The 17,095-nt window shown below is 41.1% G+C and overlaps 1 protein-coding gene across 11 annotated transcripts in view; it reads right to left on the bottom strand.

Annotated features, from left to right (window-relative positions):
* LOC109472226 (nephrin-like) overlaps positions 1–17,095 on the bottom strand; it is a 101,193-nt gene that overhangs the window by 75,834 nt on the left and 8,264 nt on the right. For 3 of the 11 annotated variants that reach the window (XM_019771826.1, XM_019771827.1, XM_019771835.1), the window contains exon 1: positions 14,227–14,537. The exons of 3 other annotated variants lie outside the window; for them this stretch is intronic. In XM_019771826.1, the coding sequence (XP_019627385.1) occupies positions 14,227–14,230 (4 nt within the window). In that variant the 5' untranslated portion in view covers positions 14,231–14,537. Of the gene's footprint in view, positions 1–8,969; positions 9,182–14,226; positions 14,540–15,246; positions 15,352–17,095 lie in introns of those variants that run through there. 5 more of the 11 variants (XM_019771830.1, XM_019771837.1, XM_019771836.1 and 2 more) reach the window with 5 other exon arrangements.

The raw sequence follows: 17,095 nt of genomic DNA, 5'->3' as shown, positions 1-17,095 counted from the left end.
CATGTCGAATTCACGGTTAGTTTTGCCTTACAATTTACCGTCGGGACGATATTGGGACAACCTTTGGAGACCATAACCAGTCTGCAGAAGAAGGATTTGACTCTTCTGATGCATATGAGACATTTTGATGAAGAGTTTCATGTAGTCTGAAATCCATGGTTAGTTTTGCCTTACAATTTATGCAGATATTGGGAAAACCTTTGCTGACCATAACAGTAATGCACATGTACAAGGAAGCTTCAACGAACATTTCTGCAGCCAATATCATGTAGTATAAAATTCACAGTTGCCTTACAATTTACCGTAATACCGATATTGGAAAAACCTTTGCTAACCATAAACAGCCTGTGCAAGGAGGCTCTTGATACTGGCTACGAAAAATTTTCGTAGCCAGTATCATGTAGTATGAGAATGTAACGCTGTATCATAATGGATTGACATGTGAACTGGATAAAGGGAACATAATGCTGATGAATCTCAGGCATGACATCAGACTGACAGCAGTGACCTTATCATTGGATAATAAGTACAGTACTGTAAATCACCTTACATGTATATTCACCATACTTTTATATCCCCGTTTTTTTGCGGTCACTTCTGTACCGCAAAATCTATCATGCCTACTGCCTACCTGCCTAAGTGCCCAGGCCAGGTACTGGCCCCTTGCTCCCCTCCGTCAGGTTCCTCCAACCAGTTCTGTCAAGAGCGATAGCCTCAGCTACACTTAGAGTAATCCCTGTGTCACTCTATCATTACTGCGAACAAATAATTTCTTCTGCACCTGCTACCACCACAAACATATACTAGTTCCGAACATGTCCACTTTTTTTCAGACCAAGAAATTTTGCTACCGCGAATATTAAGTGATTTACATGTACAGTATAGAATACCCTGCCATGACACCTGTCAACAAAGGGACCGAAAGAACTACATTACACAACATGTAATCACAATGTTCAATGAATAAAACCTTGTGAAGTAGGCACTTGAAAACAACAACAACAAAATTCTACCTGTCAATCAACTGTACTTCGCTTTTAAGTCTGGCTTTTGAAGTCTTGTAGACATATTTCGTTGAAATTGCTGCCATTGTTTTACCTTAATGAATACAGCAACTCAGGGTGCCTAGGATTCTTTCTCAACAACACGACAGAAGAATCTAAACCTTGCAATAGTAAACACTTCTTGAATTTATAATCTCTTGAAATACATAACCTAGGACTACATTTTAGGAATGCATCTATCTTATTCATAACACTGATACTATGATAGTTTTTGTCCCAAAGCTAAATTATACTTTCATGTAGTCTGGCTAAGAACTATCACTTACCTTGTACGGTAATTGCAATGGCACACACCTTGATATGGCACCTACTGTGTGGCAAAGCACCTTAGCCCTAGACTAATTCAAAGTAAATAGCAGACTACCCTTTAGAAGAAGATCCACCCACCTAACATGTGACACCATCATAAATATGGAATGATTCACCATGACATCATTCATACCCATATTCAAAGAAAATAAAGACACCCCAAATATATGACAGCTGAACAGGTATAAAGATTTAAACAGCCTGAATAGCAGCACACTGTAACTAACCAACAATTAGTGTTTGTAGTGTGCACCTAATGGCTTCAAAGAGACGGGAAAGGAAGATACCTGTGCCTGGAGGAAGTGGCCTAGGAAGTGAGACTTGCGTCAGCAGCGCAATAAAAGATCCTGACTGGCGCAATGCTAAGTGCAACCCCTGTTTGCAAAACAGTCACACCCACAACACATGATGTCACCGTTTTGAAATAAATGGCATCATGCTTCAAGAAGTCAAATTCCAGGTAAAAAAAGCTCACCGCCGAACGCCCACTTCTGCTAAGGAAAAGGGCAGACAATGCATTCAGAATGATCTCAATCCAAAAATTTTATATGCAATGTTTCTAAAACAAAGAGATCGCCTTCGATCAAATTTTCTGAACCAAGTATCCTTTGTAACTTTTCCCAAGTGTGATTCATGGTAGGCCTGAAGCCTAGGAATAAAATTTTGACATGGGAACTCCTTTGAAACAAAGAACATATAATCCTGCATGTCTAATCTGTCTCTGTGGTCAGGTACCTGTGCCAGGTACAGAGGAGACACACCCTATACAGTACATGGCTCAAAATACTGGCTGCATATGTGAAGGTAAAAGTTGTGCAGATATTTCTGGTGTTTACCTGCACCTAACCTGCACCGGTCTATGTACTGGGTTTACAGGTAAATGTTGCTTTTTACTTGCTGCATTGAATGTTACCACCTATGAAGTATAAAATAAATAATGGCAATGGCTTCTGAACAGTCCATACTTCTCAAAGTCTGAGTGGTGCAGGTAAAATTTGTCTGGTGCAGGTATTTTTCAATGTTACCTGCACTTGTGCAGTATTTCAAGCCTTGCTGTACATGAGACACCATATCATATTTATGGTGATAATGCCTCAGACATCACATCCTCATATGAACAGGATGCGGCTGACAAGAAAACAAAACAAACCCTGGCCGTCAATCATCACTACAGATTGGAAGGTATTAGGACAGAGGCATATTTTTATCAGTGATGTATCAGTTAGATCTATGGGAACAGTAAGATGGTTATCATGTTCTTTGGAGAAAGGGCCTTTTTCAGTTTTTGAAAGAGTAGAGCTAAGTACTGTTCTCAAAATTTCTTGTTACTTTCATTATCAGGAGGATATTTACAAGATAATTATAATCTATAACAAAAGCAACAGTAGGCAATTCAGCTGATTTTTTTAAACTAGAGAAGATGACAACCACAAAAGATTCTGGTACCTATCTAAATAAATCTAAGAAAGATGTATGAAAAAAATTTTGAAACAATTTTGAAACAAACGGGGTGTCCTGAAATTTTTACTCCTTTTTTTTCTGAAATGACCACCCCACACGTTACCATATCATCATGAAATTCAAAGTGACATGACATGACCTGGAAACTGAAATGCTTACAGTTCTATATGGTGTACGTGTTGTAGTCTCTACCAGACTCTTTTGCAGGCTGAACACGGCCTAAAAATAATGTAGCTGGCCACGGGCGTTGGGCAGCCTTAGAGGGCCCAGTTTGCCTGCAGGCTGCATTCTTTTTAGGCCGCTGATTCTTACTATTTATTCAGCCTGCAAAATAGTCTGGTGGAGACTATAGGATACACGTAGTACGTCTGTTAGAGCCCTGGTGTTTCCTGCTGTCGCTGCTCTGATAAAGCTGAACTTTACTATTTCTGAAATGACCAAATCAGATGTTACTGTCATGAAATTCAAAGTGACATGTCATGACATGACATGGAAATTGAAATGTTCACAATTCTACGTTGGTGTACATGTACTGATGTAGGAAAATCTGTTAGAACCCTGATGTCTCCTGCAACTGCTGCTCTAATAAGGCTGAACTTTACCCAACCCCTGACCCGGGAGCTTGCAGGGGCAGCTGCCCCCTCCCCATCACACCAGCTGGTATGTATGTCAGACTGAGGAAGGAGCCAGCAAGTCTAACAATTATTGTGGTCGTGGGGGAAGTTAAAGGTGTTTCTTCTCACGTAATTACCTCCACAAGTTCCCTCCGCTGCCACAGAAACACCCCCTCAATGTAGGAGAAAACCCCCACAGGAAAAACACTGGGAAAACCAAGGTTATGCCATGGCCAATATTCTCAGTGTGTATTTGTACAGTGTCATATCACTCGCAGGATAAACCTGTAGACTGCGTAATTTGTTTTTGCTGGTACATCTTTACCACTTGTTATTGAATTCCACTGTAGTAACGAATGATATGTAAATAATCCAAATTCATGCTACAGAAATATTAACAAACTCAATCCATACGCATGGCCCACACTCGTTTCAGGATCTGTTTCCATATATTTGAAGAAATGAAATTGATAAAAATTTCTTTAAATAGTAAGATTCACCTTGTTTTATTTTATATTTTACACTATTATTACAGGTTGCCTTGACCTCTTTTGGTCTGCTTAGTAGACCACTATGCCATATGCTGGAGGAAATTGAATATTGAGTTGAGCAATGAATTATCTATGGCCATGCTGCCAGGTAAATCATGATATTCACCTTGTACAAACACAAACAATAAACAGCACCTTGTGTACCCAGAGCCCTTGCAAGCTAGATGTTGGTGCCTGCGCAAAATGTTACATTACAATGTGTTTATACATACAGACATACAACTGGACATGTATACCAAATAGATGCTACCTTCTAGCTGAAAGATATTTTGAGGTAACATACATAATCAATATCCATAAACTGTGGATGCAGTTTTGATAAAATAAATCTATAGACAAATCAGACTTTTGCAAACAGTAATGATGGTATGTACCACTCCCAATGCATGGAGAAGGCCTACAATAGTACATTCCACATTTCCCTTTTTGTTCCAAACAACTGTACACACAGCTATAAAGCATATCTCCTGTAAAATATGCTATGTCTGATAAAAATGCCAGACTTTCTTATGGACCTGGTGGCGGCCAAAACATCAGAGTTACAAGTCCCCACCCTTGAGCAGCCATCTGTGTCAAGAGCATTCTTCAACAGACATAAGAAAACGTTGCCAATGCTTACGGATACAAAGTGAAGCAGGCAGTTCATGTTTTACAGTAAACTATCCCAGTGTGGCTTACAGGCCTTTCGTGTTGCACACAAACACACACACGCATCCAGCCAAGCCTGAACAGGCAAGTGACTTGGCTTATATTGTGAACAATTTAAGACTTAATTTGAAAACAACTTGGAGTTGGAAAAAAGAAAAAAAGATTTGGAAGGCATATTTTGGATGTGGAGTACTATAATTATGCAAATTATATGTTAGTTGGCAGGATTGTTTTCCTTTTCCTATTTTTGTTGTTCACTTGAATAAAACTGCCGGGAGGCAAGTGAACTACCAGCGGGTCATTTTACCATGAACCATTTGCGAGTTATTCTGGCTTGTTAAGGAGACAATTGCCGACAGGGCAGGCTATTTTCAGGCTATTTTAGTCACATCCTCCCTTCTTGATTGGCCTTATTTGAGGTGTCCACCCAAGGGCAGCCTATCTGGTGTCTTGTCTACCAATACAGGGCTCGAAATTCACTTTTAGGAAAAGGTGGTCCTGTGACCTAGCCTGAAAACTTTGGGTGCAGAGGAAAAATATTGGCTGCACAAGAGACGATAATTAAGTAGAATTCAATAGTCCCCTTACTGCTTCTCTTCTGGATCTGAAATTCTATTGCCAACTTTAAAAGTTATATCATTGTCATTTTTCAATCTTCTTAAAAACGTCAAGATTTGCTGTATGCTGATCTAGTGTACAGTGCTGGTAGTACCTTTAGGTACCTACATTGTAACCCTTCAGTTATTGCTAGGTGCACCTGTGTATCCACCGTCAAAAATCAAGTGCACAGCCACAAATTTTGGGTGCACAAAAGTGTATATGTTCCCAGTATTTCAAGCCCTGCACAGGCTTCTCGGACTAACGCTAAGCTTCTGCACGCCTGGCCACAAACAACAGCAGGCAGGCCTCAAGTTCTGCGGGTCAGAGTTCACGACTGATACCAGAACTTGCGAAAGAAAGTAGGCCCAATTTCACAGTCAGTTGGGTCCATTGTACGACCCAAGCAGGCTACAAACCACGGACACAATGCTAACGCAAACACCACAACATAAATCCACGCACTAGATAAATTGAGGAAAAGGCATTAAAAATGTGGCTTATTTCACACATGCTTGGCTCTGAGATATAAACAATTGTCAGTTCCATCGCAGGCCACTGGGATATTAAGTATGTGCTAATGACAGAGTAAACACATTTGTTGCCATTTCTGACACTAATGCCCCCTTCGCACATCCATCCTACAGTAAACACAACTAACCAACAGGACATTTTCTGCGGTCTTCAATGTTACATGTGAAATAGTTTGTCCTACGAAAACATAGCCGTGGTGATCTATAATGATGGTTCCTGGAAATTGGGAGGAGGTGGTTTCACAAGTGGAAAAAGATAGTTCGGACAAGTAGTTTGACAAAAACAGGTTGACAGGTCCATAATTATTTTTCACAAACATAAAATGACAATGACAAAACTACTGATAACTTACTAAAAAAATTATATTGAAACTCTTCTAAACTCAATCAAAAGCATGACCTGAAGTCTTCAAAGCAAACTTTGGTGCCATGATAAGATGACCAGACCGAACAGAAAGCTAAGTCAGTGGTTTTCAAAGCTAGGAAGTTGGAAAGGAAGACATGCATCTAAAGGCAGACATAATATAAACCTTCTCAGCCTTTGTTACAATGCTGTTCAATGTATATCTATGCTCTGACTCAGAGTCAGAGATAAAAAAGAGAGACTAGTTTTGGCTACCAAAGAAAGGAAGAATCTAGAATTTATGTTATATAGTTCTAAGGAAAAACAAAATACAGTACTCACTTCTCATCCCCTTGAGATGTAAGGAATAGTTCCATGCACAGGTATCAGCACAAGGTATCGACCAGACTACCTCCAGTTGTCTACCTATCGGAAACAGCAGAGCCTGACTGATAAATCATTTCTGAAAGCTACAGACTGCTGGAGATTAAACCTTTTGTTCAGGCCTAGAATTTCTTATGATAAACAACTCTTACAACAGTCGCAGACTGATAACAGATGGCACCATCGTCAACAACATGGCAAAAAGTCTGCTACAACATGGCCTGTTCACACAGGGCATCAAATCACACAGGCACCACGCCTCCATGAATTATGAATGAAACAGAAGTTCAACAAACCAAATTACGGTCATTACAAAAGTAGTTCTACCCCTATCAATGGCTTGGAAACACAACTGCCAATTGGATGGTTCAAGTAATGACAAAAGATGACCATGGCGGGGCTGACTTGAAAATTAATCTATCTATTTCATCATAGGTTTGCACTATTCATAGGTATAAACTATAAACCCTGTAATTACTTTAAATATGGGAAGGAAACCTCCCTGTTACAGGTGCTGAAAATACAGGTCTACCATATGATATACCAGTGTTTGACTTTGAAACATAATGACTCAGAACTCCAAGAAACCTGCAAAACTTTTGAACAAAGAGTAACAAGACTTTTAAATATGAATACAACTTACCAGAAGTCTATGAGGCTACAGCTGTTCCATGGAAAAGTCACCTGAATAAACTGACATGAACAACCCACCTTTATCCCGATACACCAGCTATAGCCACAGTGTCACGCCAAGCTCCATATATTGTACACAAAATCCCTGCTATTGTTACATGGCTATCATCCATATAACTGCAAACAACTTGCCTGGATCAGGACCGAAGCCCGCTCTGAATGGGAAGGGCTCCCGTAGCTTATTTGAATTAGACCTAAAGTTGACATGGGGCATCACAAATCCCCTGGTCTTTGGTAAAAGATATCCCAGAAGATTAAAAGCCAACTCCAGTTTCAGATAAACTGATACACGGACTTCCTTTCTGCTTGACACAGTAAATCATTTTTCATCATGGTGCGGACAGCTGTCAACAACACTAACAAAACTTGGTTTGAATAAGGCTACTCACTTACTTACTGTTTTGTCTGAAATTTGAAGGCAGGCCATTAAATCATGCCGTATTTCTTGAAGTTAAAATACCAGTGACAAGCCAATACACTACCAACATGCTCTAGTCTATAGTCTAGGATCATGGATTTCACTGTGCAGTGTGCACCAGATATCCAGGTACAAATATCCAACAGGAACTTCGACTAGACTCATCTGACATGCTGAAAATTGAAGTCATCTTACTTACAGCCTTGCCTGAAGCACCACCTCTATGTTTATAAACCTGTCTGATCAGGTACACAGCAGACAGGACCAATGGTCTGGAGCTCCTTCTACTGGGATTTTCGAGCTACACTTCCTCTCCGCTTGGGACACCCCATCAGAAGTGGTAATGAAATGTACCACGGATCCGTCCCCGGTGTCATTATATGCTAATCACACAACAAACAGTACAGATGTTGCTGGGACAACTGATGTGATAAATTGACAATGAAGAGAGGCAATATTCCTTCATAATGATTATCGAGTATTCAGGCCGCTTGTTTGGACAGTTCCAGAGGATAGGAGCCCCCAAAGCAACTACATGGGTGTCCGGTGTTTTTACAGCCGGAAACACAAACACCTTTCTTTCAGCTCATGTTTAAGTAATGAAGCATGTAAGTACCCAATACAAAACTGTGAATGGTTCCGACCACATCCTGCCCGGTCGCCCTTTGATGTTTTGAAATGCAATAAACATCAAGAGATGCTTCAATTCAAGACATGTGTAGAGAAATTTAGTGAAGTGGTAGTAAAGTATAAATTGGATGATAGCATGGCATTTAATTTTCGTACAGTAAACAGGACAGAGAGTTTACACAAACCAAAACACAATCCCATACATAATACTTCCCAAAACACCACCCCTCCACCCTGACACATGCTACAGAACTTAATTTCATTAACATTATCCTTGTACACAAGTTAGTTAGTAGAAACAATAGATACATGTACTCCTGCCGGCATTTAAATTTTGCTTAGACTCACCGAATTCCCAGACCAAACACTGAACAGTAAATTCTCTACAAAACAACTTTCATCAGCCTGAAAAAGACATTTCCAGATGACTGTTCTACTTCTCCTATCACAGCCATCCATCAAGTCTAACTGGGAAGAAACACACACTGATACAGACCCAAAATGTTTGGGTTACACTGTCCAGTCCAGCTCTTACAAATGCAAGCCAGGATGCAGCCTGCAGCAAGCAAACTCACATGCCACACCAGTCAGCCAAGCCCAGACCAGGGGAAAATCCATCAAGCATATTTTTCTGAGGAGGAGTGGTTAGTTAATTAATAAAGTGGCTGGGTAGGAATGCAGGCTAGCAGCAGACTTTAGGCGTAGGCGTTACTTACGACTGTACCTCAAGGTTCCAGACAGGTTACTGCAGGAGCATATCCACTCAAGTCTGAAGTTCCGATATTGAATGGGAAGGAAATAGGGAATAATTCAGGAGGATGTTGAGCTGTCAGGCTGTGGAATGGCACTGGGGTCCTGATCCCTAACCCTCCCACTAGCCTTGCATGCCTCCGTTTGCCAGACGCTAACAGCTGCAGCCAGTTACAGCTGACCAGGATCTCAATGGTTCACTCTCATGATCACGTGCCCCCAGGCATGGACCAAGTCAAAGCAGAAGTTTACCAAACTGGTCGAACACAAGGAACAACATCCTGTTTTGCATGGGCTGTAATTGAGTGGAAATGCCACGTCCTGTAGGATAATTTTTGGAAACAATTAGCAGGTCAGAGTTGCCCTGTACACATATGGAGCTTCCGTCAGTAGAGGAATTAATAACAAATCTAGAGGAATAGCACTTTAACTTCTTGATGCTTCATGGTGCAACTCTTTTTCCTAATTGCCCCCTCTTCACAAATTAACGTCACTGAAAATGAACAACTTGCTCAGGTTCTTGCCTGTTAGATGTACAAGTTGATGGATAAAACTTGAAACTTCAATACATCACCAGTCTCACTGGGATCCATTACATACAATACTTTGCCTGACTTGACTCAGATTTCAAAACCAAGCTATCTTGCCTAAATCCCCCTTCTCCAAAACAATCTAACAGTGTCAAAACACCCAAATAGAGTACCACTGGTCTGACAGCACAGTTGGAAGCTTCAATCATTCAAATTGAAGTCATTAGGAAGATTCTGCATGTAGCATTCATCACTGCATGAACATATGAAAGCTTTAACATGTCCATTACGTTCAGATTTATCTGCTGTGAAAATGGGCCCATATTTGTTCTGATTTCCATGAAACAGCAGTCTGCAGGCATTACCACAGCTTCATTTTTTGGTCGCACTGCGCTAAATATGCCAAGGCCAGCATGAATTTCGATCATTCCCGCTTCTATAACATGTTTGGTCGCGACATAAAAGGATTTTTTCAACATGCATAAAACATGTATCGATCTCCTAGCAAATTAGATGGGATACGGAGACACAAAGAGGGATTTTCACTCCACATTTTGTATTCAGCTCCCCAAACAGCTAACATTAATCCATAATTTGCCATGCAACATGCCACACACTATGTACAGTCTACAACAATATGTTTTCAGTTTGAACACACATTCCCCAAAATTATACTCACATTCTCCAAAATTAAAGTACTGGTTGCGTATATAGTTCTTCAAACTAATTCATGGCTTCCAACCACAGGTTAGCATTCTTAAAAAATAATACGAACATTTCCTTTATACAAATGTGGTGCAGCAAAAAATCACTACAAAGATAGACCTCTTGTATCCAATATGCAGTTCCAACATCACGTGGGATGATCATCTCCGATGTTATCAAATACAACCTCTTCCACCGTTATACCTGTGTACTAGTATATATTTCGAGCTGTATCAAAGCTAGATCCTTGTCTCATTGATATCATAATTCCTGATCAGTTTGTTACAGCTTGATGACCCAAATCTCAATTTTAGTTTTCTACTACTAGTTGTGGCTACAAGGTTTATGCCAGGCTATGCAGCTCTACTCTAGCTATATCAAAGCTATGGTCCTTGTCTTACTAATATCAAAACTCCAGATCAATTCAGTATAACTCAACCCAAGTCTCGAATTTGAATTTACTATTGACTACAGTAGAATCTAGCTACAACAAGCTTTTTGACATGCGATGGCACAGTACACACACATCACCTCCTGCTATGGAAGAATCCTGACCCTTTCTGGCCTCCAGGTCAAGACTCCCTGAGAACATGGGGGCTTGTTATTGTCCATGGGAGTGTGGTGTGTGTAGTTCTGGCTCGGACACTGACCATCCTACACTGTCCAGGTCTTCCGTAACTGGGGGTGATAACCTTCGACGGCGGTTACACATGGCAGAGATTTCGCTTCAGACTGATAAAGGTGCGGAAAGACCGTTTCCCTCCTCCAGTCTCACGACAACATCAAGCAACTCGCAAGGCTTCTAGGAATCTGAATATAATGATAGGTTTGTATTCGACAAAATGATGGCTTCGTTAGGCACGGACATGTGTCTATTTTGTGGGAACCACACAAGAGATAGACAATAGACAGGAGTCAACCTTGTTCAAAACTGTCCATGTTTTCGTCGTACACATTGTGTGATTTTTCCTGCCTCAAAATCAAATAGGCACGACTAGAGTCTGCTATTTAGATACAATACAGATAGAGTCTAGATGTGACCGCAAGTTATCTTTAGAAGCATACCATAGCCAGAACATGCAGACTTCACGGGCAACGACCTATACAAGTGAGTCTGGTCAAAAGGAATCCCTACAGTGTTGCACTATAGGAACTCAGCCATCATCCATCAAAGAGAGCCTGCAGTGGCAAGAGAGTCCCTCCCTCCCACCCACCCTCCATAACAACCCCAGTGACAGGTAGATGGATACAAAATCCATAGCCTCTAGATCCATAATCCATGAAAAATGGACTGGAATCCCCTGCTGCAAAATTTATCTCTCCCTTGCAGTGCCTGTATGGGGAATTCACACACACACACATCTGGGGAGGCACACTCCTGCTATTAGTGGCTGCATGCAGATGGGGAATTCAGTCACATTGCCAGTCAATTGGTTTGTGATTCTACACTCATTACTTTTAATTTGTAGACCCGCTTCTGAGGGGAATTTGCAGTCAAAAATAGCCGCATGTGTGTAGTAGTGTGTGGTAACCTCTGAAAGGCCAAATATCAAAGCAGGGTCTATCATTATCCAGTCTTGTAAAGCTATAACTGGTAACCTTACCTAACCTAACTAGCCTGGCAAGAACCTGAACCTTCTGGTCTGTGATTCTAAAACAAGCATACAAAATTGCTTGGCAATGCTACCTGAACCTGATACTGGTATGTATTAAATCTTATACAGGTATATGTTATGAAAAGTACTTTATCTTCTAGCAATCGTGCAAAGCTAATACCTATTTTCACATTGACAAAATATTAATATTTTTGCAGTAAACAAATGGCAAGGTTGGCTTGCTATGCTATATAATAATCATACACCTTATAATGGTGTGGCCTGGTAATGCCATCAACATTTCTGCGACTGGTTACACTTACAGCAATATCTTGTAAAACTTGAATCCTGAAAGAAACCAGAATCCCTACTTAACTGGTTTCTTGACAGAGGACAGATCTAAATCAAGGGCAATGTTTACTCATGTCTGCCTAAAGCTGACAGCACCCTTTCCCTTGGTAAAAGACACTGTTTACATTACTTTGAAATTGGCTTTGAAGGACTTGTTCTTCAGATACAAATTTCCACTGTGGCACAAGTGTTTTGTCTCATTAAAATTCTTCCAAGGATATACAGATACTGTACTACTTTGTGATCTTCGGTATCCTTGCACTTTCTGACAGATGAATGGTAACAATTTCCATACCTACCCAAAGCCACTATGTTGGACAAGCAAATTACACAAGCATTTGACATTTGTTGAAATAAGACCACCTATAAAAGATTGAATTTGACATCAGCTCTATCTAAAATAAACTGAGATGTTCTTACGAAAGGCAAGTTTACTCATTTTCATGGCAACATCTGACGCTTAGGTCTCCTTCTTTGTGTGGAATACTATATATCTGAACATCTGGGAGGTTTCATACAAACCCGTGACAGCTTATTTACTTTGTGAACTGTGACCTAAGGTGAGGAACCTTTCCGAGGAAGAATTCCGCAATGAGAAGACAGGAAGACAAGAATTCTCTGAAAACATAAACTGTCTGAACACTTGCGAGATTTTGTTGCACAACAGTTGGCAAACTATCACGGGTAACTAAGGAATTGTTGGTTCAAGTACAAGGATGACACATAACATTTTACAGCTGATCAAGAGCCGTAGCGAAGCCGCATTGCACAAGCATAGCTAATAGAAAAAGCATGATATCATGCTTCACCTCTGACGAGGATGACTAAACAACAAGAGATCTACATGTAATAATATCAATATCACAAAATAGAAGGTCTTTCAACTTACCTCTTCAACTCACTGAAAAAGAGCCCCCTTTACCTGACTTTCTCAGAAGTGGCCAGTTGGGACAACAAAGCTTGCTTGTGGTATTTAAAAAGAAACAGCAGTTGTTCTTTACTCCATAGGAGCAACAACACAGGATCCCATCTATTATTCCCCACGTTACCAATACCGGCACAGCGTGGTACAGAGAATGGATGGAAACCTTAATTTTACATGAAGGGATCGGGTACAGCTAGTGCGGCTTTTTGAACCCCCATTCTTTCGGAATCAAAATAATCCCAGCACACCAATCAATGGCACAGACAACATGTTTTCTCGGCTGACCTCTTATTCACACCCAAACGCTACTGTCACGAAAGCAACTGAGCTTTTCCACAAAGTATCTTTGATCTCATCTTTTGCTATGCAGAAAAGGCAGAGGATTATGACCTACCTGAATTGGAAACGGACTGCAAGCGCATTTGGGATGGAAATACTGTACAGTACAGGGAGGTCTCAGACTTGTGTACATTACCGCAACTGCATTACTGGGTAGCTATTATTTATGCAGGATTGTTCCACAGTTGTAGCTAGAATGGTCCACAATCACTGCTAGAAATACCGTACAAATGGCCTACAACCATTCATTGAGCTATGTTTAGTGAAGTGAAAAAAAGTCTTTCTTAAATAAATGGGTTCTCAGTCCTGTCATTGTTACTATTGTACAGCGCATGCAACAAACCTTCCACACAATACTCGCTGTGCGCAAGAACATACAAAGCCTTAACAAGTCTGCGAGAATAGAACGAAAAGTAAATAGACACTGAAAAGGTTCCAACCTTGTTCTAATGCCAACTCCTCCCCGGGCTAAAGGCTAGCAGTGCAGGGATAACCACAGTAACAACAGCCAGGGTGCCAGGATTTCATAGTGATGCTCGCTTGACGTCATGGCCACCCGTTGGTGCGCCGTACTAGCGCTGCATTACAAAATTCCACCTCGTTCCCTCATTTGCTTCCGCCATCCCCCAAGCAACTCCATTCTCTACCTACCTTCTTTCCCCGTCGACTCAATTTGTAAGCCCCCACTTGTCCCGTAATCAAATTGCCGTTATCCTGACAATACTATTATGCAAACACAAGTGACCACATAATTGCATGAAGAAAACCAATGAAAGAGCCACTAACCCATTCGGATGCTAGCCGACGTCGTTGCCAGGGCTGCCTGCCTTTCTACCGTTCGAAATTCTCTGTGAGCACACCCTCCTCTCTCCGCTGTTGTAACCACGTGACCAATTAGAAGTTGAAAGGAGGCAGACACCCTCCGAATTGTAAAGGAATTTGAGGGTCAGTCTCTATCATGCAGTGTGCTATTTTTTTTTTCGGCTGCAGAAAGTCAAGTGATGTGTTGGGAGGAACAGCGAGCATGGCAATCTAGTCTGGGAATGTGTTCTATGTCCCCACTAGGGGCCCACGCTGGCTGCTGAGGCCCAATTGGGATGGAGCTAGAGGGAAACAAACCTAAATTTAGTGTTATTCAATCTTTCTGGCCTGTAACTGGTACCAGATGTAGCTTGGGTGTCAGGGCCACGAGGGGAGAGACCTGGAGGGACACTTCCAGCCCGCAAGGAAAACACAGGAGGAAGGCATGTCGGATTTCCAATGAATCAACTTCCGAGCAGATTAGCACGAACATTTTCAGAGAGTTAGTCAGGAAAGGGAAGATACTAGAAGGAAACTGTTGATGATTGAGACTGAAACATGTGGTATATCTCCAACTGGGGCATTCTTTTTGAGTGACAGATAAAAACACAGGCTGGACCAAAGAACAAGGTAGTGAGAGAGTTGTGGAAAGCCTTTTAGCCTGTTCTCTGCATGGGAGCAAACTTTTGATTACAGCTGATATCATCAATGGAGAAATAAGCAATCATCTAATGGCTACTTTTTGCCATATGTGGCTTAATTATGCAGAATCCAATCTGGATGAAAGGAACAACTGTGGAGATAAAAAGCACAGATATGAGCGGGGTACAAAGACATCTTTCCAACCGAGTGCACCACCTACTATCTGATTTTAGCATCCTGATCACCTCAAACCATCCCTAACATTACACACTGTGGTGTGAAGGGATCCATATGTCGTGCCATAAGGTCAATGATAACATGTTGGCAACAAACCAAACAAATTCGTGCAAAACAGACACTCACCTAAAGGTAGGAGCGGGAGGTACGGACCTACAGTGTACACCCTGGCCTGCAGGAATGCTATCTACAACAGCCCAGCTAGCTACAACAGGCAAGCAATCAACACCTTGGCACTGGAAAATGATAGCATCAATTCCAGGCTATTCCAACAGCAATTCTAGGAGCCAATCAGCTCTCTTGGGGATCATGTGACACAGTTGCCATGGCTACACCCAGCCCACTTCCTGGGTGGATAAATTAGGGTGACTGGAGCACAGGGCCCAAAGGTCCAACTGGGTGTAACCCAAACAGTTGGGAGCCTGGGGACAGTCCTGTTCTGTATCTTACAGCTGCCCTCTAATTCTGTAACAAGTGCACTGCCCAGTCCAGAATTGGGTTATACCATTTAACGAGATGAGGTCAGTTTACCAATTAGCCCATATAAAGCCCCTGTCAGCGATGAATTAAACAAAGATAAAAGTGCAACACTAAACAATCTTCGCTTTGAAGTATGAAGCTGTCAAAGTTTTTGTTTTGTTTGACAATGAACAATTCACCAAAAAAGTATAATACACTATGAAAATGTTTGTTCTATTGATGGCAAGTACAGCACTAAGATTAGAGCAGTTAAGAAGTTTGCTGACCAAAGGAATGCCCATAGCGGAATATGGTACAGTCTTGTCTTCAAGTTGTAGCACATACTCCATCTATGGACAAGCAGGATATTGCAACTTTCTTGAAACCTGTCGATGGCTAATGATAGAATAAATTCTGCCATTCTAGCAGAACGTATCGCACTAAAATTCTATAATTGAATTTACTCTTTTATTTCTGCAGCTACAAAACCTGAGACCAATTTCTGGACAAACATCAGGGTGAATACATAATGCATATATATTTATAGCTTAGACATTAATAATCACCTTTGCTTATCATAATATAATCCCGTGGTGGCCACCTAGATTTTTCAGAACTACTTCTCTGTTACACTCGTCCACTTGAGAAATTTTCCCCAATAAATGAAAAAAAAAAACTGCTACAAAAGCAATAAGTAATACTATCATATTATCAATTATTTAAGACTGGTCGATACGCTCACAATGTAAACAAGGTAATAACCAAGGCTCACCAGACATGGATGATGTGTTGACATGGTACCTCATTCACAATGCAGACCTACAAACAGTTAACACGGCTTCCACATCAGAGGGTGGGAGACTGAGCTCGAGCATGGGTGGGGTTCCTAATGGCCTTTTTGGTGCTCTTACTGCGAGTTTACTGTCATGGAAACGGTGCACTCAGCGCCACATCCTTAATGGCACGCTATATCTCGGCACACATGCCGTGCAGACGTGCGCTGATCCAACTTGTAATGATTGCCACGGGAGTTCGCGCTGCGGGGAATCAACTGGGATCTGAGCGCAAACCTCTCCACCTGTACGCACATTACCATATCTGTGACCATAGCTTACCATTAAAAAAATCCATACCTTTCTAGCAGCAAGCAGACAAACAGAGAGAGAAAGAGAGTTTCAGCTATGTGAAACACAAAGATTTCATTAATATTATAAAAATATGGTAGCCTGGAACAATGATGAGCAGTTTTATGGGGTTCAGGAAGGATTAATATTAGTCCATATTTTTATGAGAGATTAGCCAAAATTTTTACATGGCTGAATAATGAAAAAGCCAGTATTAGGTAATATTGAACAGGCAAAAATATACCAAGCATAATCTAGAATGACAGCTGTTTTGAAGTCAAGATCGTTGAAGGACTTGTTATTGTTGCCATTGAAAAGCAAATCCTATTATTATTAAATAGCTGATGATGGGAAAAACATAGGCTAGCCTCAGGCAAAATAGAATAATGCAA

Source organism: Branchiostoma belcheri, unplaced genomic scaffold, assembly GCF_001625305.1.
Source record: "Branchiostoma belcheri isolate BF01 breed outbred unplaced genomic scaffold, Haploidv18h27 scaffold27, whole genome shotgun sequence".
Lineage (NCBI taxonomy): Eukaryota > Metazoa > Chordata > Leptocardii > Amphioxiformes > Branchiostomatidae > Branchiostoma > Branchiostoma belcheri.
Note: the sequence above shows the minus strand (reverse complement) of the source record. Positions and strands in the feature narration are given on the sequence as shown.